The 24858-nt window shown below is 38.8% G+C and overlaps 1 protein-coding gene and 1 long non-coding RNA gene across 3 annotated transcripts; both read left to right on the plus strand.

Moving 5' to 3' along the window:
* The first annotated feature begins 39 nt into the window (after window positions 1–39).
* On the plus strand, window positions 40–19029 carry LOC308196060 (actin, alpha skeletal muscle B-like). 2 transcript variants are annotated; one of them, XM_080594516.1, is made up of 9 exons: window positions 40–141; window positions 4356–4502; window positions 6130–6258; window positions 10575–10685; window positions 13011–13095; window positions 14240–14401; window positions 14944–15135; window positions 16260–16441; window positions 18056–19029. In XM_080594516.1, the coding sequence occupies exons 2-9, from the start codon at window positions 4374–4376 to the stop codon at window positions 18197–18199; spliced, it is 1134 nt and encodes a 377-aa protein (XP_080450642.1). In that variant the 5' UTR covers window positions 40–141; window positions 4356–4373; the 3' UTR covers window positions 18200–19029. The 2 variants fall into 2 exon arrangements, with proteins under 2 accessions (XP_080450642.1, XP_080450643.1); XM_080594517.1 differs by lacking the exon at window positions 40–141 and adding an exon at window positions 252–298.
* A 1449-nt stretch (window positions 19030–20478) lies between these two features.
* Window positions 20479–22279, plus strand: LOC308196064. The gene is made up of 3 exons (XR_013952049.1): window positions 20479–20582; window positions 21619–21669; window positions 22174–22279. It is a non-coding gene; the product is annotated as an uncharacterized lncRNA (long non-coding RNA).
* Window positions 22280–24858: the final 2579 nt, after the last annotated feature.

Consider the following 24858-nt stretch of genomic DNA (forward strand, 5'->3'; position numbering starts at 1 on the left):
ACTGGAAAAAAAAGTTTCCAAAAATGGCTTGACACATGTAGATATTCTGTGAACACCATTCCTGAAGCTGATATAAATGTAATGGAAGGTGAGATCACTTCATTTACAAAGACGCTTTTACAAATCATCACCATTTCCTGGGTAAGTACTGCCCTGAGAGTTTTTGGTGTTACAGTTGATGATTTTAATGCTTCTCTTTACTTTTGGGGATATGTACACTTTCATCTTTCCAAACTGTGGACTTGGATACAGCTTGCTTCAGCCGTTGAAGGAATTCCAGAGGGGCTCCTAGTGTAAGGTAATTCAGATTTTACTGTATGATTGCAGGGAAATGTAGATGTCTCTCAACACTGGAAAGATAAGTGGTGTACAGTGGAACCTTCTTAGTCTATCTGAAGGCTAGAAAAACCACTAAGTGCAAACTGAACAGCTAACTATGAGCAGCAACGATAGAAACCATGTTGAAGCACAAGGCGAATGTGTTCCGTCACATTTAGTTTACTCTTTTTGTACTGGAAGACTACACACATTGTAAAATGTGTGCTGCCTTGAGAATTAATTAATTCTGTATTAATTTCGATTCTATCTACAGTTGCCCGAACTCACTGGGGACCAAGGAGGGATGGGCAAGTGTTGCGGGGCAGGCTTATGTGAGGCATGGAGGCTTGAGGTTTTGATTGAATAGATACTTCAGGTATCTGTCTTCAGCATAGACAATAAGGAGTTTTATTTGGTGAGCACTAAATATGCATACAAAATGCAGAATGAGCTAAACAATTTAAAAGTCTTAATAGTTTTCTCTGGATATTATGCAGAAACCAGTAGAAACCAAGGGAAAGCTTTCTGTTAATTTTATTCAATTTTGGGCTAGGAATTAGAAGAAATTGAAATTAAAAATCAGTCAAATTTAGGGAAGTCTTTGCATTTTTGAACTTCATCTAGTGAAAAGACTTCCAAATGACTGCTTTGTGGAAGTGATTATTAAACCTATAAATTGAGCAGCTGCAAAGCAATAATGACAATGAAGGTTTTTATATTTCAGTAGTGCTCTTTATCATTTACCTTACGACCAAGTAATAACAAGCAAAGCAATGTTGTTGCTATTTTTTTTTAAGCAGGAAATGAACAGATTCAGCTGTTGATTTTATTAATAAGTTTCAGTGTCTTCTCTGGAATCAAATCAATACTGAATAAAGGGTGTAAACTGCATTACTGCTAGCACCCCGAAATGTAGCTTGTAAGGATGAACTGGGGTTTACCCCTGCATTTTATTTCCCTGAGTATGGCTGTACTGACCTTAGTTTTACATGCACAGTTACATATAAAATGCTGTTTTCATGAATGAAGGATTATTATTTCTCACCATGGAGGGCTAAATATCTTTGTCATATCCAGTCTTTAGAACCAAGGAACAATGCTCAACTCTCAGAGCTATGTAGAATTTCTCTACTTTTAATATCTCTGCTTTGAAATTGTAGTGTCTCATCTGATGCAATTCCTGTGTTTAAGAAGTGAATTTCCTTCAGTTCAGACTCACACTGATGAAATCAGAGTCTGGATACAGTTCTGTAAAGCTGGATAAAGCTGGTAAATGGTTAGTTCACTGCATTCTAAAAACCTTTTCCTTAGGGTTTTGGAAGAAAGTAGGTTCATGGCAACAGGAATGAATGTTCAGAAATACCAGCTACTGGAACTGATGTTCCTAAATCAAATCTGTTAGCAAATTTATGTGATAAAAATACTTTTTTTTTTTTTTTTTAAAGAGAAGGAATCTTCTACTCATAGGCAGATCAACGACAATTAAAGTGTTTGTTATTTTAAAATAATGTCATATTTTTAAATTATGCTTCTATTTCATCTAACGATGTTTTGATCAATTATATGTTATGGCCTTGCTCCATAAAACCCATGGGAAAGGATTGAACACCAGGAACTTCCTGCAGCTCAAACTTCCTTTGATGCAGAAGGGGACAGCATACTGTCACTGTGCAGTCATTGTCTGTTGTGACAAAAGCTGGGTTTTGAATGTCCAGGGACTTCAGTATTATTGCAGGGATCCTCTGAAGATCATGAGGCTATTTTAAACCCCACAAATGGGGCAGCATGAGTTGGTTCCAGGGAAAAACCTGAATATTACTGGCTGCTCTGCCAGTGCTAATGGCCTGCCCCTGTGCATGGCACTTGTTTAGGTGGAACTGAAATGCCATCAGAAGTCACATACTTGTTTGCATTGTTAGGGAGAGGACTTTTATGGGTAAGTTCTGTTTTTCTGTTCATTCCTTTCTCATTCCTAACGTACCTCTTCCTTACTGAGTGAAGTAGCTGGAGAAGGAAAAATAAAGTACTTCCCTCTTCTTGACTGCCTAAAGAGGCAATCCTACAGCCCTAAAAATAAACAAGGAATCTGAAACAGAAGTCTTGGTGAAATTCAGGCCCTCCCTTAGTGGGAGTTTTGCCATGGATTTCAATGAGTTCAGGACTTCACCTGATATGTTGTCCAACCCTAAAGTTTCATTGGTTTGGGTCAGTTGTGCCAGCCACGTCTTGTTCTGTTTCCCAGAATAGCCACTTTGATAAGGTATTTACCATTTACAAATATGGAATGGATCCTTTAGTGAGCACTTAACATTACAGAGTAGCTGTCATTTAAAAACACGGCAAACACTTTCATGAAACTTTTTGTAGGGGTTATTTTTAGTTGCTTGTTTCAGATTGATGATGGCCCTCTAAGAAAAAGGCAAATTTAAAAATGCCACTAGGGAATAAATGTAGCATTTGAAGGAATGAATGTTCAGGAGCTCATTTACTGTTTGCGTACTGACATTGTAACTGGTAGGCGCATGTGATTAATTTGTTTTTAACAAATGGAATTTCTAGAAGGTAATTCAGCCCCAGAAGACAGGGAGTTATACCTGCTGAAGTCCATGTAAGAGCTGAATGTGCATCCTTTCGCTGAACTTACCCCATGATCACCAAGTCAAAGAACAGAATATCACAGGACTCTGAAGCTACACTGGAGGAGATTTCTCTTTTTGGAAATCAAGACTGAATGTCCTCATTCATTTGGTTCAGTAAATCTATTCAAGTAGAAACTTATATGGATACTTAACATGCTTTGTAATATTGAGGCTGTATAGACTTTGCTGTTTAGGTTCATTCTTTTTCCTTTTAACAAAAACATCATACGATGGGTGAGCAATTGGCTGACAGACAGGGCTCAAAGGGTTGTGGTAAATGGGGCCACATCTGGCTGGCGGATGGTCTCTAGTGGGGTCCCTCAAGGCTCCATTTTAGGGCCAGTCCTCCTCAATGTTTTTATAAGTGATTTGGATGTAGGACTAGAAGGTGTTTTGAGCAAATTTGCTGATGGCACCAAACTTGGAGGAGTTGTGGACTCGGATGAGGGTGGAAAGGCCTTGCAGAGAGATCTGGTCAGATTGGAGAGCTGGGCAATCACCAACCACATGAAGTTTAACAAAAGCAAGTGCCGGGTCCTGCACCTGGGACGGGGCAACCCTGGCTATACGTACAGACTGGGCGACGAGATGCTGGAGAGCAGCCCTGCAGAGAGGGATCTGGGGGTTGTGGTTGACAGCAAGTTGAACGTGAGCCAGCAGTGTGCCCTGGCAGCCAGGAGGGCCAACCGTATCCTGGGGTGCATCAAGCACGGCATTGCCAGTCGGTCGAGGGAAGTGATTGTCCCGCTCTACTCTGCGCTGGTGCGGCCTCACCTCGAGTACTGTGTGCAGTTCTGGGCACCACACTACAAAAAGGACATTAAACTGTTGGAGAGTGTCCAGAGGAGGGCGACAAAGATGGTGAAGGGCCTAGAGGGGAAGACGTATGAGGAGCGTCTGAGGTCACTGGGCCTGTTCAGCCTGGAGAAGAGGAGGCTGAGGGGGGACCTCATCACAGTCTACAACTTCCCCACAAGGGGGAGTGGAGAGGCAGGTGACCTATTCTCTGTTATCACCAGTGGTAGGACTCGTGGGAATGGTGTTAAGCTGAGGCAGGGGAAGTTTAGGCTGGACATCAGGAAGAGGTTCTTCACCGAGAGGGAGGCTGCACACTGGAACAGGCTCCCCAGGGAAGCAGTCACTGCACCAAGCCTGTCTGAAGTTAAGAAGCGATTGGACTGTGCGCTTAGTCACATGGTCTAAACTTTTGGTAGACCTGTGTGGTGCCAGGAGTTGGACTTATGGTCCTTATGGGTCCCTTCCAACTCGGGATATTCTATGATTTTATGATTATTTTTTTTTTCAGCAATTTGCTGTCTAAAATGTGGAGAGTTGCTTCTGTCCTATTCCATTCCATCTACTCCCTCCCCTCTCCTCTCTCAAATTACTGTTTTGCAGCCACAGCTGTGAGGCACCATGTGTGATGATGATGAAACCACTGCCCTTGTCTGTGACAATGGTTCTGGGCTTTGCAAAGCTGGGTTTGCAGGAGACGATGCCCCAAGAGCTGTATTTCCATCCATCGTTGGACGTCCTCGACATCAGGTCTGTTGGTACCAAAATGGAAGCGCTGTCTGCTCTTGTTTTTGAGGCTTGTGGCAGTGACAAAAGATCAGTTTTATTCAGACAAACCTCCCATCCACATTTGTGGGAATTTAGCTTGTTAAGAACCAGTGGGTTGAGCTGCATGTCTTTAATACTGTGAGGTGAACTTCTCAGTCCATTGGAAAAGGTGTTCTTCAACTATAAAATGTTGACTATAGGAGAATATGAGTGTTTTAATGATTTGGAGGTATCTTTTTGGGGAAAAAATGAACACAAGACTTGCTGGATTAATTAATACTTGCTGTATCAATACAAAGAAAAAAAGCAGAACGATGCTAACATGAGGAACCAAATGAATAATAGGGGGGGAGTTCCTTTTATTGTTCCATTAAACAACGGCAGGGCCCATTAAACTTCCAAAAAAGATCTCTTGCACATCACTTAATCAACTCAAACAGGACTAGAATGGATAAATGTAGCTTTTCTTGAACTTGAAAAAGGTCTTGCTGGTTAATTAGTTTTCTAACAGTTACTTTAGAAAAAGAAGCTACAGGTTTTCATTCATTTTATTCTTAACTGAGTCAGATTTTAAATTTCTGAGGTGTAAAAACCCTTCCCTTGAAGTTCTCTGTGTTCTTTTGCTGAGTTAAATAAGCTTGATTTGATGGGTGTAAAATGTTTAGCATTTTAAGGAACACATTTTGATCAACTCTATGACTTATTAAAGTTTAAATGTCAGTTGTTGAAAACATGTCCATTCTTTAACCTCTAGAATTGCTCACTGGCTTTTATTAGTGATTAGAGCTGGCAGGTAATTTTGCACAGTGAAGCAGTTCAGTGACTGCATTATTAAATACATGGAATTAAAACATATCCAGGAGAAAATTAAATATTTTTATGCTAGTTGCTGAATAACATTGTACATAGTATGTTGTTGTGTTATTTGGGGCAAGTATGGCAGAATTCCTAATGCAAACATGATGAACTTGCTAAAACTATTGTTTAATAAGTTTTCTTTCAGAAAATGCCTATGTTAAACATTTTACAAAAGAACATTAATCTTCAAAATTTTTCAAAACCAAGTGTTTTTCATTTTACCTGTGTTCTAAACCAGTCCCCCAGCAAGGAAGAATCTCACTGCTTAAAGGCAGTAGTGGAACTGCCTAGGCACAAAGTGCAAGCAAATATGTAAAGGCAATCTGGGGAGCCAAAAAAAAAAATAAAATTCTCCCTTTTTCACCTATAGTTCCTTTCATGTATTTCTTTGTGAAATTGTGAAATATCCACCTCTTCTAGAGAAACCATGAATTTACTGATACCTGTCTAGAGTGGGCTCCTGCACGGGTACTAATTGTGCCCAGTGTGAGATACCTGACTTCATTTCTGAAGCTGCCTTGTGCTTTCTGGTGGGTTTATTGAGGGGGTTAATATGGAGTAGGTGTTTACCGATAAATTCACATTTTTAGTGAATTAGTTTCCTGCCCATTTTTGGCTTTGTGGAGGTACATGCTGGAGCATTGGTAGCAGTAGCAGGTAAAGTATTTCACATGGAGTTTTAACTTAAAAATTATATTCTCTCTACTGTGCATGATATACTGCGCTAATATTAGAACAATATACTTTGCAGGGTGTTATGGTTGGAATGGGTCAAAAGGACAGCTACGTAGGGGATGAAGCACAAAGTAAAAGAGGGATCCTGACACTGAAGTATCCCATTGAGCATGGAATCATCACTAACTGGGATGACATGGAAAAGGTGGGTGTTAATTTTTAATATCATTTTGATGAAGCATCATGTTATCATGTTAAGACAAAAAAAAATTGCCATTATCCTTCTTGCAAATCAGAGGAAAAGTCCGTGAAGAATTTGTAATCTCAGTCTAGTGCAATATGCTAGTCCAGGAGTCCAGTTGTTGATCAGGTCTTAGCACTTCTAGAATTGTTACTGTTTTAAAAAGTAAACATTTATTATTCATCAGATTTGGCAGTATGTTATAAAAGTATTTTATGCTTTATGCGTACCATTTTCAGTCCTGAAGTTCATACTGAGGCAGAACTTGACATGACAATGATAGGAAGTACCTAAAGTAAAAACCATACAGGTTGCAATTCACCAGATGTGAATCAGAGAAACATTAAAGATATAGTCCTTCGCTTGGCATCAAAACTGAGGCAGAGGGATGATTTTTCCTCCTCATTTTTTTCCTACAAGAACAAGATCATGGGTGATGTCCACATGTTGTGTTGTGTAGGATGTTCTTGCTGCCAGTTAAAGAGGAGAGTACAGATTTGGGCTTCCTATCCCTATACTAATTATCTGAGTAGAGGGCTTTTGTTTCTGAAGCATGTTTTCCTGTTGCTGATTCCAGTTAGCTTTTAACATCTGTGTGGTGATAAGGCTGCTGTATTCCCTGTTAAGCACAGCTTTCTTGGCATTCAGCCTGCATAATGGCTTTTTGTGAAATGCCTATCTAAGGATGCCTCAGACCTGGCATGGGCAGTGAGGTGTGCTCATGACAAGCACCGGAGAAGGCACTCTTACTGTGCAACGTCTCTCTCAGGTCCCAGGTGTCCTGGTCTTTGCAGGAAGCATCTCTCTGTTTGTGGAAATACTGTACGTCTGCTGTAGGGGCAGGATTGCAACTCAGTCCTGTGCCATCTCCAGCTGGAATGCTCTGAGAAGAAAACAACACAAGCCAATGCTTCTAGTCATGACTTCCTGTGGAAAACACCACTGAAAGGAAGACACAGGGCCTGTAGTACCCTGTGCTTGCATTTGCTGAGATGAGGTGTAGATATATATCTAACATCGTATAATTCAACCATTGGGTTGTGGTCATAAATCCAAATTGCTAAGTGCAGAGTGTTCCAGATGAACAGACCAAAGTTGACACAGAAGCAATGGGAGTTTCTGAGTTCGTATTTGGAGATAAATTGCCCACCTATTCCTCTAGATGGAAGCATAGTATTTGCATTTCATTATTGCACTGCTTCCTGGGAGGGAGGACACCTTGCTTGTTTCTGCAGAGTAGGATATATAGGAATGGGAATGTAATTCCCATTACATCATTCTTCCTAATATTTTTTCTGCTTCCTGCATCAAGTAGGAAAGTTTATGTCTAAATAAAATTGGAGGTCACTCTTTTATGTTCTTCTCTCAATGTTTGGTCTCTGCATCTAAAACTTCTCCTGTGTGTTATGCATACTGGTATTTGTTCCCTTTCTGGGTAATGCTGGATACTAGAGTAGGCTATCTAAAATGTAGTCAGGAAAGGGTACTAAAGGAGGTAAAAATGTGGCATGTGCTTTATTTACTGTAGTGTAGTACAGTGCTGCAGTGTAGCCTATTGCCCAGACCTCCCCCTTCTTAGGGGAAGGGCCTGCAAGGGTGTTCAGTGGTGGAGGCTTCAGACAGTGCTGTAATTTGAGTAATGGCAGGATACTGCATGGGTTCCTGTGGTTTGAACATTTTTTTCTTCCTCTCTTTCTTTGTCATATAAATGGGTGAAGGAATTAATTGTGAAAGTGAATTCCTAGCTCAAATTTTCTTCAGACATACAGCTTGCAAAATGCAGTAGCTGGGAAAGATGCCCCCAAACTGAGTTGTTCTGAGACTAGGAGTGGGACAGAAAGTGAAGGCAGTTTTCAAATAAATGAGCAACAAATAGAAAAAGAAGGAAGCATGAGATAAAGGCAGTGAGAGATGAGAACAGTGTTGCTAACTTTTGTGATTGTTGCAAATAAAGAAATATACATATGTAAAAAATATATAACATTTTATATATATTATATGTATATTATGTATATATTTTATATTTTTCCTTATGGTCCTTCTTGATTCAGTCAGCCGTATGATCCCATTGAAATCTCAGCTTCCACTGAAGCTCAGTAAAACACACGTGCGCATGCTTTTCTGGCCGAGAGAAGTTCTGAAATGCAATTCCCAAAGTTTTGATGCTGAAGGAATATCTTTTGTGTATGGATATATTTTATCCCCATGTTTTTTAAACCAGTTGCAGGATTTTGATCCAAATCTTGAATTTCTTTTGCATACTTGGCAATAGAAGTACTGAAAAACATCACACTGTAGAATAAACAAGAAAATTACTGGGGAACATGCCAAAAAAAATGGGACAAAGGCATAACAGTGCAGTGCCTAGCCATCCACACATGACAAAAAGAGGGGGGTCACCAAAAGATTAGGCTGAGCGAGTGAGTAAGCATGAGTGTGTGTGCATGCATGTGAGAGAAGGAGAGAGTGAGGATGCTGCAGGATGCACAGACACTCGTGTGAATCAAGGGCAGAACGTGTAGGCAATGAAATGAAGCATTCTTCTTCTCATGTGCTTCAATTCACAATATTTAAATTGGGACTGCTCCGTTTTCCACTGGATAATAATACAGGGCATTGTACATCGCTGTTAATTTGTTCACAGCTACTGAGCTGACAATGTATGGGAGGAGAAGCATTAGAATGGAGCGATTTCTGGCTCTGACGACTACATAAATGTTTAAGTGTTAGAATAATCCTTCCTTGGTAATTTCTCTTTGCTGTTGTGCCTGCTGCTTAAATTTAATTCTTGTGACCTATTAAAATCAACACTGGGCTATTCTTGTTTCTCATGGAATATCATTATCCATTACAGTTATGACTATCAATAGATCAAATCTAATGATTTGTACAGTGTCTAATCCTGCCTGGTTTTAAGCAGAAACTTGCAACATGCCAGAGATTTCGTCAGGGTCCTAGTTTATTCATACAGGTTTCTTCCTCACTGTTGAAATCTTCAGTACTCTGTTAATTATGTATGGACTGAGGTTTCCTTCCCTTTTCTCAGTTATGTCTCTCCTGTCTGGAATTGCAGGCTTTTTCTTCTCCTTATATCTGACACATATTGTCCTTTTTATACCTTTTACATGATTACTTTGTTTTATTCAACCCCCCCCCCCCCCACCCGTCTTTGTTTTCTAAACCTGCAAGTGGAAGATGGCCTACCTCCCCACCCCAAGCCCCAGTTCTGGAAACATCTTTTTGTTTTGTTTTGTGGTTGTTTTTTAAGGGAACTGAGAGGGAATGGAATTTTTTCTTAGGGCTCTTAATTTTCTTAATGAGTAATTCCAGCTCTGGACAGCTGCTGACTTTGTAGACGCTTCACATTTAGATAAGATCTTTTTTCTGCTTAAATTCGTTTTGGAGCCTGATAATACTTGTTTCTAGGATATTAATCAAGTAAACTTACCCATAAAGCTGATGTATTGTTCTCAGAAATAAGTTCCTTGGGTCAAACAAAGCTGGAATATGATTAAAAAGAGGAAAAAATAAGTACAGGAAAGAATTAAACGAGAAGATAAAAATATTTCATCATGTTACTGAATGATCTCTCTTTGAGCTGGCATCAAGAAAAAGAAATCCCTTGAGTTTCTCATAGCCCCAGTCTTCAGACAATAAAGGCCTTGATGTATCAGAAGAACAATCAAAGCCATTATTGTTTGATCAGGTAATGCCTTCCAACATGAAAAATACTAAGGTGCTTTACAGAAAATAAGAAATGTGGTTACTCTATAATAAATGACAGTTTGATTCAGGGCTTACTGGATGAAATATCTGTGGCAAAAAGGGCTTTTGATTTTTGTGGAAATAATTAGATTTCTAAAGACCATATTGGCAATGACTTGCAACTGGATCTCCGCCTTCAAGCATCTTGAAGTGGAGACGTCTCTCCAGATCTGGCAGTTCAGTGCTTGGCTGTGCTCCAGTGCCAGAGCACTGGGGCTGGGAATTCACCAGTGCTCCTCTTTAGTGGGGTGATCTATCATCTGCGTGGGGAATCCTACCTGGCAGGACTCCCTTGTGTAGGCTCTGCTGTTACATATGGTAAAATCTCAGGGGTTTTGGTTCTGAAATAAAATAGAATGGAATTTAGCACATTCAATCTTGCATGCTTTTTCTCTGTTTTAATATGTCTGTAAAAAAATCACATGGACTGTGTCTGAAAAGCTTTTTATGTAGTTCTGTTATATGGACAGAAGAAATAGTTTCCAGACCATTTTTCTGAGCAATTTTCATTTTAGATTTGGCATCATTCTTTCTATAACGAGCTCCGCATTGCACCAGAAGAACACCCTGTGCTGCTCACTGAAGCCCCCTTGAACCCGAAGGCGAACCGTGAAAAAATGACTCAGGTAATGATCAGATATCAGGTGGGAATGCTGCTCTGCGGATCATTTCCGCAGAGAAGCAGCCATGGTATAAGTAGTCCTGGATGTTCAGCTTTCTTAATTTGGGAGATACAGACCTTAGGGTTAGTATCTGAGCACACTGGTTGAACCATGATGAGAGAGCAAAAGTTGCTGCTACTCATGCCATATCAGTTCTCTGAATGTCCCTAAAATGTTTTGTTCTTACATGTAGTAGTGTTGTATGTACAACCAGCCCCTTAGAAGCTGTAAGTGATTTTCTTTGTTTACAAGGCTGTGTGTGTGTGGCTTGGTATGTGGGGAAGGTGTGGACAGGAGGCCAAAGCAGCTCCTCTTCCATTAAGTGACTTTCAATGCAGAGGTTTGCGAGTTCTGTATGCTCATCACGTACACTTTGTACACTCATCACACTTGTGTGTGAGCTTTGGATCAGTCACACTTCTTATATGTCTACCTCTGGCCACAGAGACTGCTGAGTTTGTAATAGCCCAACACCTCAGCTCAAGCTGTAGAAACTATTGCTTTCCTACACTGAAGAATGTCACTTTCTCAACACTTTTACCTCATAGTGCTCATTATCATCATATCAGAATTGTGTTTTCTTGAAGATGTTTTAAAGGCCACGTGCACATAGATTTGTGGATCTCCTAACAAACACATCTTCAGGGACAGGGAAAAAGTGTACAAAAAGTAGTCTTTGTTCTGGCTTGGGAAAATAGATTATCTAGAAGCATTCAGTCTGAAAGGATGTTTTGCTAAGCATTTCTGCAGTCAGACATGCCCAGTCTGATTTAGCAAACTCATCTCAGAACCAAATGTAGACCTCTGAAGCCTGTGTATTTTAGAGCAGCCTTCTGACCAAAAGTCCATGTTGTAGATTTAACCAGTAGTGTAACCAGAGGTAAATGTTATTTAAATACAGATATAGGTGTAAAGTCATCTGGGAAAATCAAATATGGCCTTGAGCTTCCCTTTGTGCACATTTCTGGCGTATATTGAATAGGAAGATTATGCACTAATTTAGCAACAGTGTAAATAAACTAATTAAGTAGTGAGCATGACAGCACACGTTACTGGGAGATAATACAACTGGGAGATAATAAATAACAACAAAACATAAGAAAAAAAATGGTTTATAGCAACCAGGACGTGTGGTTTTTACAGTAGACATGTCTAGGACTGTTTCTTTGTCATTATGCTGTAATGATAAATCCTATTTTCAAGATTGTTTAAAGGCTTACTTTTTATTACTTATTGCATTAAATTCATTACATCAATTAACTATGAAATATTGTAATTGATGTACTCTTTAATTGACAGCATACTTTTCATTAAAATAGATTTACTGGCAAAGGTATTAGTTTATGAAATGCAAAGTCTAAATGTAATCCCGATTCCAGAGGCACTGCACTTTTGACAGACAGGATGGTGAGATGTGGTTGTAGCAGTGCCACTAGCAATGGGGTGACAGTGCCTAGGGTACGTGGCATTGGTTTTAGAAAGAATAAAGCCACTCCCTGTCCTCCCTTAATGGCTTTCCTTAGCAGAGTTCCAGTGGAAGGCCAGCTGGGAATGAATGATATTGCTTCTGGTCAGATAAAATGTCAGTATATCTGACATGGAACGTGGAAAGCACTGAAGCTTTCTAGAGTAGAGAAGATGGGGGACAAGATGAGAGACCATGGTTAAGGTCACCATAAGGAGAAAACAAACTGTTGTGTTTGCAGGGGGAAGAGTGAGATGTCATGGGTTTAAACCAGACCAAGTGAGGTTTTAGCTAGACGCCAAGAAAGGCCTTACAATATTAGGGATAGTGTGTCACTAGATTTGTTTGCCAGAGGAATCTGAATGTTCCAGCAGCAGAATTTCAGAGACAGAACAAAAGCTATGTCAGGAATGGTTGACTCTTCCTTGAGATGGGAATAGACAGGTTATTCCTTGTGGTTTCTTCCAGCTGTGTCTCCTACAAATCTTACATATATATAAAAATATATATATATATATATACACATATATCAGATTGCTGTGTTGTTGCATTCTTGCCATCAAGGTGAAAAAGCATCACTTTCAGTGAAAATTACCAGTAACAAAATGACCTGGCCTGAGGTTAATGGAAATATATCCACTGACTTCAGTGATCTTTATGAAATCCTAAAGAAAATGTAGTGTGCTGTTCACAGAAGAGCCATGGGTCAGGAGGCAACTTGGTAGTAGTAACTGGCAGTATTCATGTAAGGAAAAAAAATATATTATTGTCTCTTCAGATACTCTTAGTGCAGATCCTAAAGGTTTGCAAATTCTTAATTACAGATTATGTTTGAGACATTCAATGTGCCAGCCATGTATGTAGCAATTCAGGCAGTGCTGTCTCTGTATGCATCTGGACGAACTACTGGTGAGTCTCTCTGGGAGTTGTATTGTCCACCTGTCCTTCCCTTGCGTACGCATGTGCAGGTACACAGATATCTTGATTGTGGTATGTCAGCTGTGTATTAAGAAAGGTCAATAGCTGTATGGAAACTGAATGTACAGGTGTGGATCTTAAGTCTTTCTGCTTCAAAAGATCAAGTCAATTCAATGACATGAGCAGATGAAAGAGGATACAGTTTGATACTGCCCTTAATTACACAGCATAGAGAAGAGGCTGTATCTTAACCAGATTGTTCCAAATCTGCAGTTCCTTCTTACTCACTTCAAACCTCTCTATTGTTAAGCTCCATTCCCAGTAGAAGAAAAATACTGTTCATTAGTTTAATGAAAATATTTCATTTGAGTGTTGAATTTCAATAACCTAACTTGATATCCGCTGTTAAGTGATCATTAGAATTAGCACAGAGATCTATTCTTACTGCCATTTAGAATCTGATCAGGCATTAAGATGATAAATTACTTCTTAGCAACCCTTCAGTCTTGATATACTTTGAAAAAAAGAATTAAAATACCGTCTGTCTTTGTAGCCTGATGCCACAGTATAATTCTGTATAAAAAGATCACCAGCCTACAGGAATTATGACCTGTCAAAAATACTTGCTTTAGGTTTAAAACTCAACTGTTTATATGTGTCTTTGATAACAGAAATGCTGTACTCATTTTAAGCGGAAAACATATACTTCATTTTCTATTCAAGAATGTAAGTGATGTCTGTGCACAGATAAACCATTGTTTTATTTTTTCCCTTATGGAGTGATTTATTTTAATGGCAGACAGATTTTTGTATACAGTTTACACATTATTTAATGTCTGTGAAGTGCTAGGGGTCTTCTGAAATGGAAGACTCTGTATATGATTGTTATTGGTAGCATCTGTTCAGTAAGAACAATACAGTCAAACTGCTGAATGTTACAAGTCTTTTCCCAGACACAGTTACTTAGTTTGTGCTAACAACTTCACCTCACGTGAACAGCATTTGATTTATAAGAATAAAAGAAGCAATCATCATGTGAGCATCTTCTTGTTGCACGTTTCAATTTAGAATATGGAGAATGTAGAGACTGTTTCAGTGAAAAATAACCAGCTTTTCCTTTTCTTTCTTTTTTCAGGGATAGTTTTGGATTCTGGGGATGGTGTCACACACAATGTGCCTATCTATGAGGGCTATGCCTTGCCTCATGCCATTATGAGACTGGATCTTGCAGGCAGAGACCTGACTGACTATCTCATGAAGATCCTTACAGAGAGAGGCTACTCTTTTGTCACCACTGGTAATAAGCTGTGTTTTGTGTGCACTTTGCATGCATTTGCTCTGGTAGTTGTCGTCTTATTATGCTGGAATCGTGTACCTGGCAAGATGCATCAAAATCCTTATCTCTAGGTTAGCTAACGGGATTCTCCTGGCTTTGCCTTTCAGCACATGTATTGAGCTCAAGGATGAGGAAGCCACCTTGTTAGGAAATGCTGTGTCACTGACAAATTTAACTGGTTGCTGGATTTGATCTTACCTGTTCCACAGACAAAGGAACGAAGTTATTAGTTGGTAGTGGATGAACCTCTAAAGATTTGATCAACGTTTTGAGATATAAAATGTTAACATTAGTCTTTATTTTATACTGTAGTACAACATGTCTTTTATCTGTGGATGAGAGACTTTTGGTACTGGAAATGGAAAGTAACATAGCTGAGATAGCAGAGAGATCTGAATCCAATGGACTGATGATCACCATGAACCCACGGAAATGTGCACAAGAATATCTGCGTCCTAGCTGTCATACTGTATATTGATGAAAAACTTGTTGGCTCTCTGCAGCGGAACGGGAGATTGTGAGAGATGTAAAGGAGAAGCTTTGTTACGTAGCTCTGGATTTTGAAAATGAAATGGCAACTGCTGCTTCCTCCTCCTCTCTTGAAAAGAGCTATGAACTTCCTGATGGGCAAGTCATCACCATTGGAAATGAACGATTCCGATGCCCCGAAACTCTCTTCCAGCCATCCTTCATAGGTGAGACACGACTTTTCTTTCTAGGGATTTAACAGTGTGTGAAAAGAAGTATTTCTTAGAGAGTATAGGAAACCTGCAGTTGTAGGATCTTAGATATTTATTCTCAAATGTCCGTAAAAAAAAAATGCAGCTTCTATTTGCTTAATCAATTCTTTAGAAGCTGCTTCGAAAAGGTACTTGTCAGTTTGGATATAATAGAATTTTAAGACAGTTTCAACCTTTTATAAATGCAATAGAGATTTTAAGATGATGTTTAGAGAACTGTGAGAAGATCACTGCTTTTTTATCTTGACTGATGTATAACTGCACAGTGCTGCTCATGTGTTTTATTTAATCTAGATTCTGCTTCTGTTTATTGTTTTATTATATTAATCTGTAATTTAATCTTATTAAAAATCAGATAAAATATAATTTTCCAGTAGTTTTTATCTGTAGTGTTAAAATTTCCAGGGATCAAGGTTGGTGCTAAACAATGGTTAGTATTGGAAATGCGGCTATGGAACTTAGGATTTCCCAGATCACCGATCTCTGTCAAAATGTGTTTATTAGTTAAAAAAGTATAGTACTTACAGTTCAGGCTCTACTTGCAGTACTTTATCATGCCTGTTTCTCTTCTTTAGCAAAAGAAATGCTACCATAAGTTAACTTTACTGTAGTGGCATTTTAATTTAACTGACACCTCAAAATCAAAGTAGTCCAGTGAAATCAGCCAAGTGGGCTTCTATTTCTTGCTAACAGCATGGTAAAAGGTTATCAATATGGAAAAGTATTGCAGTAATACCTCTCTTTTTCTGAAATACTGCTATATTATTATTATTATTTATTATTTCACTTGAGGAAGTAAAAAATCCAATATGAAATTGTAGTAGGGATCTTTCTTCCTTGTGTCTATTCTGCTAGTATATTAGTCTGGCCCTATGCTGAGATGACAAAGAATGTGAGGAGTGTGTACTGCCTTTCTCCTTTGTCTCGTAAGTACCACTTAGCTTTTTTTTTCTGGAGTTTTCCTCAGGAAGACAGGCGAGGGATACGATCTTGGACTAGTGAGATATCCTTTCATTTCAACAACTATAAAAAGAAGGGGACAAAGAGAAGTAACATGGTGAAAACTTCTTTCCACCCAGGGATGGAGTCTGCAGGTATCCATGAAACTACATACAACAGTATTATGAAATGTGATATTGACATCCGTAAGGATCTGTATGCCAACAACGTACTCTCTGGAGGAACCACAATGTATCCTGGTATTGGTGATCGTATGCAGAAAGAGATTACAGCTTTGGCTCCAAGTACCATGAAGATTAAGGTAATTTTTAACACTTACTCTTACCCGTTTTTTGTTGAAAAAATAAAGAAATCTGAAATGTCCTTAAGAGAATATCCAGGTCCTGCATCAGGAGTCCCATTAAGAGAACTGGGTCTTGGACAGGTGGCCTTACATCTCTTTTTCTTCTACCAGCCAAAGAAGGACTGAAAGAGGGTTTTGAGAGAGGTGTGGATGAGCCTAGAGAAAATGGAGCTGTGAATACCAATGGGGGAATTAACAACGTGAGAAGCTACTGGGAATATTATAGACTTCAAGGCTTGGCTAACAGTGAAAGCCATTAGTGAAAAGAGTGAAATAAATTTCATTTACAGGCTCTTCACTAATAATTTCAAAATATAAGCAGTGTGCAAAGTATACAGCTTGTTAGCTATTTGAAAGGACTCTCTCAGCCCTGACTCAAGACAACGTATAGTGTTATAGTGCTCTTGTACGTTAGGCTATAAGCAGTCTCTGTGTATACTGCTGTTTTCCAACTGCACAATTGCTTTGCTTCATTAATAAACAGAGGTTATGGCAAATTGAGAAAATGAGAGTTCAGCGGTCCTTTATCATCACCTCTCTGTACAATGGAGGCCATTGCAGGTATGGCAGAATGGAGTACACAAAAATGTGATTCAGCTGGTGGCCTCAAAATTTTTCATTATAGCTAGATTTGTAGTGTATTTTCATTGATGGACTTACTTCAAAATGGGCAAAATAGAGAGGATATTGAAAGGTCTTAACAAGATTGGATTTCCAACATTATATAAAAGTCATCTCATTCTGTACCAAGCTGCACACGTACTTGTGTTAAATAGTTAACTGGTGTTAACAACTCCACAGCTGGTGGCACTTTGGACCTGTCAGGTCTGAGCACGGGCAGCAGGACCAAGTCAGGTCCGTGCTGGCTGACTTGGAGGGAAGACTTCTCTGTGGACGCTGCTGAAATAGCCACCTGAGACTTTGAGCAGTATTATGGCTTTATGCTATGTTAGTGCCCAAAGTGAAATCTGTGTGAAATCTAGAGCCCGTTTTTATCTTGCAACAGGCTGCATGCTGAATGGGCATGACTCCAAGTGGCAGGGATGGAAACAGGAACATGCAGAAGCAGTGGCATGCTTAATGTATTTTAAGAAGTCAGTGGCAAAGGGGGGAAGAGGCAGCAGGTCTTCTAGCCCTATGTCTAGTACTTAGCTAGGTATACAAGGCCAGTCTGTATGGAGGGTTGTTTATTTCATTTAAAGGACTACTTTATCCTTAAAAATAAAATAAAATCCTTTGATCATATTGTGCAGTTTTTATTAGCAATCAAATTAGGTTAATCTTTTAAAGTTTTAAATTCTTTCTTAAGTTTGTAAATTTTTGGAAGATATTTTATAGGACATCTCATATTTTATGGGCTGAAATTATTTATTTGCTCATCGTAACAACATCTCTATTGACTTGAGGTGGAAGGCAGAGAACGTGGCAAGCTTTCTATCTCCTAGGTGCTTTATTTCATTAGAATTGCACTGGTATGATGATAACACTTTTACCTAGTTACTTCATCCAAAGAGATGTTACTGTGTTACCTGCCTGTCACTTTATTTACAACAGATTGCACTTCTCTTTTAGATGATTGCACCACCAGAACGTAAATACTCTGTCTGGATTGGGGGTTCAATATTGGCATCGCTGTCCACTTTTCAGCAAATGTGGATCAGTAAAGATGAATATGAGGAAGCTGGCCCCTCTATTGTCCATCGCAAGTGCTTTTGAATACTTCCATCATGTACTGTCAGTGATAAGTACTGCTGTTTCTCACGTCACCTGCTCTCATTTACTCTGAGGGAATTACACGGTTTGGCTTTTTTCTACCTGTAATAAAGCACATTATAGGGGTGTCATACAAATTAGTATATTACTTCTGATTTTTTAATGCGAAAATGAGGCTAATGTTTCAGTGATGGGTGTTTTTCAAGATAAATAACAATTATAGTACACGGTTTTGTAGACTTCCTCCCCTTCTCAATTTGGAAGCACTGAACTGCCATCCATTCAGGAGGCAGAAACAATACATCTGTATGTTAATCTCTGCTAATTGGTGGTGAGTCTGAGGTACCCACATAGAAAGTAATTCTTTCAAACTCAGACATAATGCAAGGTTTAGGTACCACATATGGCTTATTTTATGCAGCTAAGTAGTAGATAGAAGTTTTCGGGGGGGGGGGGGAGGGTTATTTTACAGAAGATAGAGTGGATTTATGTGGGTGCTAGCGTGCACATTCTCTTTCAGTGGGGCTCGTATGGATGTCTTTCCTTTGTATGCTGGAAATGTTTGGCAGGAGTCTTTTCTTTCCCTGTGACCACCACTCCCCAACAGTAATGAGTTTCAGCAAGTTACAGTGACTATTGCACTTACATGTAACGGATTAATTTACTTTGCATGTTATTTTCTTCATCTCTTCCTAAGCAGTGAAATGATATTTCTTTTTACTTTTGCTGTGCTATGCTAAGCTAATGATTTCTGAGTAAATAATAACCTTTTAAATATGTTATTAAAATTTTCTGGGTTTAATGGATCAATAAAAGTGTAATTACCCATGTAAGACTGATGTGGCTTACATTATTTTCATAGTGACTAGTTTATCTGTTAAAGATAAAATAATAATTACTAAGTTCTAATTTAATTTTATTATGAAAATTGTTTCATTCCCTCTGAGTTTTCTAGATAAACAATTTTTAAATGAAAACAGAATTGTTTCACAGTTTCCATAAAAATGTATATCTTCCTGGATGACAAATTTTCATAATGTTCTGTATTAAAGCCAGCTATAAAGATCACATTTTACTGCTTCAGATATCAGGCAAGTAAGTTCTTTGTGATTCTGGATGCCTTGGAATTTGAATTGATAGTGATGTAAGGTTTGATGTGTGTTTCATGATTTAACTCAAGCCTGTTAAGTTTGATGCACTTGCACCGTGAAATAGCAGTATATGTTTTTTGTTTTGTTTGTTTGTCTTTTACTAAATGAATAATAGCAAGGTTTCAGGATGTAGTGACTTGCATTAAACACTATAATGTGTTGGGGGCTGGGAGTAGAACCAAATACAGAATTCCTGACTCCCAGACAACTGTTCCATCAGCTGGACAATGTGTGCACATCCTCCCTCCCTCCTTCCCCTCGTCTTTCTCTGATTTCACTGTATTTTATATCTGTGCCTCCTAAAGCTGTGATACGTGGCAAGTAAAGACAATTTCCCTCTCTTTCCAAAGATGGGGAAAAAATAAGAACTGGATTTACAGACTTGTAGTGTGTTTGCTTGGGCTAAACTGTCAGAAAAAGTGTATTTTTCAAGTGTATGTTTCAAAAAATGGTCAGCTTTCACAGAAATAAATTTAATTTCCTTTTGATGCAATGCTTTTTTTTAAAAAAAAGTCACTGCATTCCAAAAGCGTTGAGGAATCCTAGTGTGCTGTAAATAGTTTCTGTTATCCTTGGAGACAGCATAATGGACAGTGCCTAAGTGCTGTGGCTAAGGGCAGTAAATGAACAGCTAGTCTCGAATTTTCTGGTGAGCAGTATCCATCTGCTCTTCGGCAAGTGCTCTGACACGGCCAGTTAGCTGCCTGCTCAGCATCAGAGGGAACATTAGACTGGTGCACAACCTGCTCTTGTTGTGTTGTGTTCTGGTGTAGAGGTTTCTGCAGGACAGACTCCTGCATGGGAAGGGGAGGAATGCAAAGTGAAGGTTGCCTTCATTCCAGAGTTGCACTGTAAACTTGTAATTCTTCTTTCTTCATCAAAACACTGGATGACATTTTGCCTTTGTTTCAGTTGTGCTTTGCCAATGTGCAACTGATATGTGCACACGTTTCCCAGGCAGGGAAGGGTTCATCGGTGCTGCTCTGCAAAGGCACTGCCTGACTTGCGTGTCGTTTAGTGGGGTTCTTCACAGATGAGTGAAATGCAGCACATCAGCTTTGTATCACAGGTGAAACATCCACTGCCTTTTGAAAATGCACCTAATTACTGTTAATTCCAGCTGCAGATAATCTCATTTCTTCATCTAAATGAGCTCTTAATGCTAAAAGCTGGAAGACCTGGAAGGGAAAGATTCTTCAAAGGTTTGCTGTATCTAGCATGGTGCAGGGTAAGAGGTTGGTTCTTTCTTACTTTTGAACAGCAGGCAGTTCAAATTGCCAGTATCCACGTGCTCTCAAGCAACTGTAAATCACTGCAAATGTCAGCCTCTGAAACGAGTACTACTTCCACGTTTATTATCTTGGTCTAAGCTCATAAGATTGCCACTTAAGTTGATAATAAATCAACTATGTATGGGATCAGCACTGTTGACTGTCACCTGTCTAACCAACATAACTTGCATTTTCATCTAGACCTTTTGTAGGTGTGATGTTCAACAGCATAAACTTAAGTACGCAGATCTCTGGAATTCAGTTACTTTTGCAGTCCTCTGTAACATCAAAACAAAAATCCATTCAGTTTTCTTATAATCTACTTGGCCTGGTTTCAATATTAAAAATGAAGGATCTTCTTTAGATTTTCAGTTTACATTTCTTAATGTCCCTTTTCAGTATCTACTCACAATTCATCGATCAGTGCCCTAAGAGCTACTAGGTTAGGCAGTTTCATCACCTCTTTTCTACAGAACATGTTCCAAGAGCCCCATAGTAACAGTGTAGTCAAATATTGTGGTTTATTTTTGTGGATTATTGTGGTTTTACAACAAAACATGTTAAAAACAAACAAAAAACAAATAAGCCCACAACATGAAATTGCGTTACTTTCTTCTACGTTTCTTGATGTATGTGAAAGCAAAGGAAAAAGAACGCAATGCAGTACAGGCCTCACAGCAAAAAAAATTGAAGTTTTATAAAAGTGTCTGATGAAATGAAACATTAACAAAATGAAAAAGGGATTTCTAAGTAGCATAGGCCAAATTTTTGTCTTATAAGTACATGTTATTAGATTAAACCCAACTGAATTATTTCCTTTTTCTAATATTACAGCAAAATCAATTTTATGCATTTCTTTACTGTAGTTATAACCTGATTTTAATGTTAGTCTAATCTAGAATCTGAAGGTGAAATCAACTCAAAAATAGCAAGAAATTAATCAAAACTCTCTGATACTTTTTTTTATTTTTATTTTTATCCAACTGTTGCATAAGAGAAGGTTAACAGCTGAAGTGAGGCAATGTGAAGTCAGTGCTAAATTCTTACCCAGGTAAGCGAACTGTTATGCTATCCCAGAATATGTTGCTGTAGCTCAGAATAAGCCATTCCAAACAGCCGGGGACTTTGCATAAAGCAACGATGACATCACCTCATGTCCCAGAGTACATCTCTAGAAGAAGGACAAAGGCAAGGAAAAGAGAAGCCCAGCTCTCCTAATCATTGGATCTCCTTGTCCTCATCTGCTGTTATACCTTCCCTGTCCTTTCCATGTAGTGTTGAAAGTCCACGTAGTCCTGTGACCATCATTTGTATAAAACCAAAATTACCTGTGAATTTGTAAGTTTTGTTACAAGGGCAAGTTCTTTGCATGTCAGATACTTGGAACTCTTCTCAATCTATAGGCTGCCCAGGTAGTATCTCTGTAACGTGTGTGTGTGTGGATATTTTTTAAAAAATGTATTTTTTAGAGACTAAGTAGCAAAGGAGGTAAACATGGCATTTGCATACAACTGGAAGGGTTCTTTGGGCTTTTCTTCTTCCTTGCCTTCCACAGGTCTCCTTCTCTTACTCTCCAAAACAAAATTCTCTTCAGTCCTTGGATGGCATCTGTAGCTCCTGGCACAGCTGGGGCTGAGACGTGAGCTCTCAATGGTTCCAGTATGAATTCTCATCCTGCAGCTGACTTCTTTCTCAGTGTGGAAGAGCCTGATTATGCTTTGAATACCACCCTAACAATCTGCATGTGGAATATTATTCAAAATTAAAATGCATTTTGAAAATAGAATTAATTATGTGCTAAGAGCAAATACAGATAAAAATAAGTAAAATTATTAAGTTGTTTGTGTGATTTGGCAAACCTCTGCTTCTCTGAGAGGAAATTGCCTTAGCCACCATGCAAATCCTGCTTTTCTACACGCAGTTGTACAGAATACTGAAGTGGCCCTACTGAGAGCAGGGAATACCCTTAGCCAAGAAAATAGTTCACAGTTTGCTCCAAATGCTCACCTACTGTTGCCAACTACTTCTTGGCTAGCATTTCACTTTAAGATTACCTTTAAACCCCCAGGGGTGCTGTTATGCTCAGTCGTACCTATGCATACCTCACTCTGTGATCTCGTGTGAAAAACTAGTTTGGCTGATGATAAATATCCTAAATTTGAAAGAGTTTCTGTGGATCTTAGTTGCTGTTATATCAACATAGTCACCAGTGCCAAACATTCAGAACTTACCTGGTTCCTGAAACTGGCTTTGAAATTTGGTCTTTTAAATCAGTGGTTTTAAGAGTCTTTAATGTTCAGACTTTCCTACAGCCATATAGGCAATAAATATCTTCTTAAAAAACAAGCAAACCAAATTTGTCTCAACTCTAGCAGCTGGGACTCAGAAAATAGCCTCCTCCCCACCTGAACTTATGTATCCTGAGGTTTGTGACAAGTCGTGACTTTGCAATATCATATTAAGTAGACCTCATGGGCAAAGGTAGTCCAAGCGTTTTAAATGCTATCTTTAAGAACAGATGAGCTTGATGGAGAAAGAAGAAAGATCTTCTACAACAAAACTTTTAGGTAACAGTTATTTGTATTTTTAATAAATTCTGTTGTTCCTGCAAGTAATATCAACCTGCAAATCAGATGCTCCAGAGGTAGAGCATTATCTTCCACGAAACACAAGAAAACAAATCAAGGGCTTTTAATACCACATCGTATGGCTGAGAGTGATCTGCTTCATTGCGTTGACAATTGTGATGTGTTCACATTTTTCTAAAGAATGGGAAAAAAATTGCTAAATGAATTTATGTGACTATATAGTTTCAAGGTAAGTGTATCAATATTATCTAACTGAATTTAGTTTCAATCTTTAAAATACTTCTGTCTTCAGATCAGAAAGTAAGTCATTGTTATAGACTCTCAAGGTAAGGAAACTCAGCAGCTAGCTCCATACAGGCCAAGAGCATGCCATTTCCTCACTATATGCAAGCTGATATGGTGCAAAGGAAGTGTTTTGCATTTGGAAGAGTTTGTGGCTGTCTTGGAAATAGTGTCTGGAAACAGAAACACTAATGACTATTCTTCCCCAGTTTTTCTAGTTGTGAGGCTGTAACCAGTTCTTCATTGTGTGCTCCTGTTCCTGCTGCCCAAAGCTGTCTGGTGGGAAGAGCAAGGTAAGGGGCAGGGGGGTTCCAAAGGAGAATCCTCAGTTATGTTTGGATGGTTCAGGTGAAGAGGCTTCTTCAACTTCAGCAATGAGCCATGTTCAGCTGTGGATGATATATCTTTTTGTTTTATGAAGGTATAATTTTTTTTCAGTGCTTTTGCAAAGTAAAATTCTTATTCTGGTCCCAACATATGTTTTGGCTAATGCCACATCCCTTTATTTGACCTTTACAAATGTAGCCATATCTGTTCAAAATATGTTCCCTAAAACATTGTTTTCCTACACTGTGACCTTGACTATATTACCTTCTTCCTTCACAAGGAAATTAATGTCTTCATATTAAAGGCCCTTCATCGCTTTACTCTGATCTTTGTTCTTTTTCCCCTATCAAATTGTAGTTTTATATTTCTGACCAGCTTCTGTTTCAAATTAAGCATGCTTTTGCTTTTTATTTCTGTGGAACAACTCCCTGTAAACATTTTCAACTTCAGTCCCTCTAGGCGCTTCTATAAAACTTTATAAGGCCCTGATGCCTCTGAATCCCAACAAGAACTAGGAGCTCAGCCAATTTCCCATCAAAGGTTGACCTGCCTTTTGCCACCCACCCTTTCTGTACTATCGTCCCTTTTCTTAGGTCAAAAGTTCTCTTGAGCAGGAGCCAGTTTTTGGTTTTGTCTTTGTACAGCACCTTTTGTAATCAGATTTTTGGCCTTGGGCAGCTGTGCAGCATAGGTATATCAGTTATTATTCACTTCTAGGCTGTCCTTTCTGTGCTTTCTAACTTTGTTGAAGTGGCCTAATTCTTTTTCCTGCTCCATTTCTTTAATAAGTAATAGCATAAAAGAGGTCTTGGTGTGTGAAACATTGTGTTTGAGTACAATTCTTAAGAGTAAGGGTGCTCTTAAATACTAATAAGAGTATTTTTCAGGCTGCTATGGTACTAGAGATATAGAGTGTCTTTATATGAAGTTCCTCTTCTCAGAACCCTACTGGTTTCAGGGTTCAATACCTGTCTGTTCAAGAAGCTGTCTCCTGTGTGCTTTAAAATTTTGCAAGGTTTTTCTGAACTTCACAGTTATTACTT

The sequence above is a fragment of the Anser brachyrhynchus genome (assembly GCF_964034855.1).
Source record: "Anser brachyrhynchus genome assembly, chromosome: 5".
NCBI classification, from domain to species: domain Eukaryota; kingdom Metazoa; phylum Chordata; class Aves; order Anseriformes; family Anatidae; genus Anser; species Anser brachyrhynchus.

Excerpts from the sequence above, each read along its gene's own strand:
- LOC308196060 (XM_080594516.1), top strand. The coding sequence starts at position 4,374 with ATGTGTGATGATGATGAAACCACTGCCCTTGTCTGTGACAATGGTTCT. Across the intron at positions 13,096-14,239 it reads TGCATCTGGACGAACTACTG|GGATAGTTTTGGATTCTGGG; the intron begins GTGAGTCTCTCT and ends TTCTTTTTTCAG. Across the intron at positions 15,136-16,259 it reads CTTCCAGCCATCCTTCATAG|GGATGGAGTCTGCAGGTATC; the intron begins GTGAGACACGAC and ends CTTTCCACCCAG.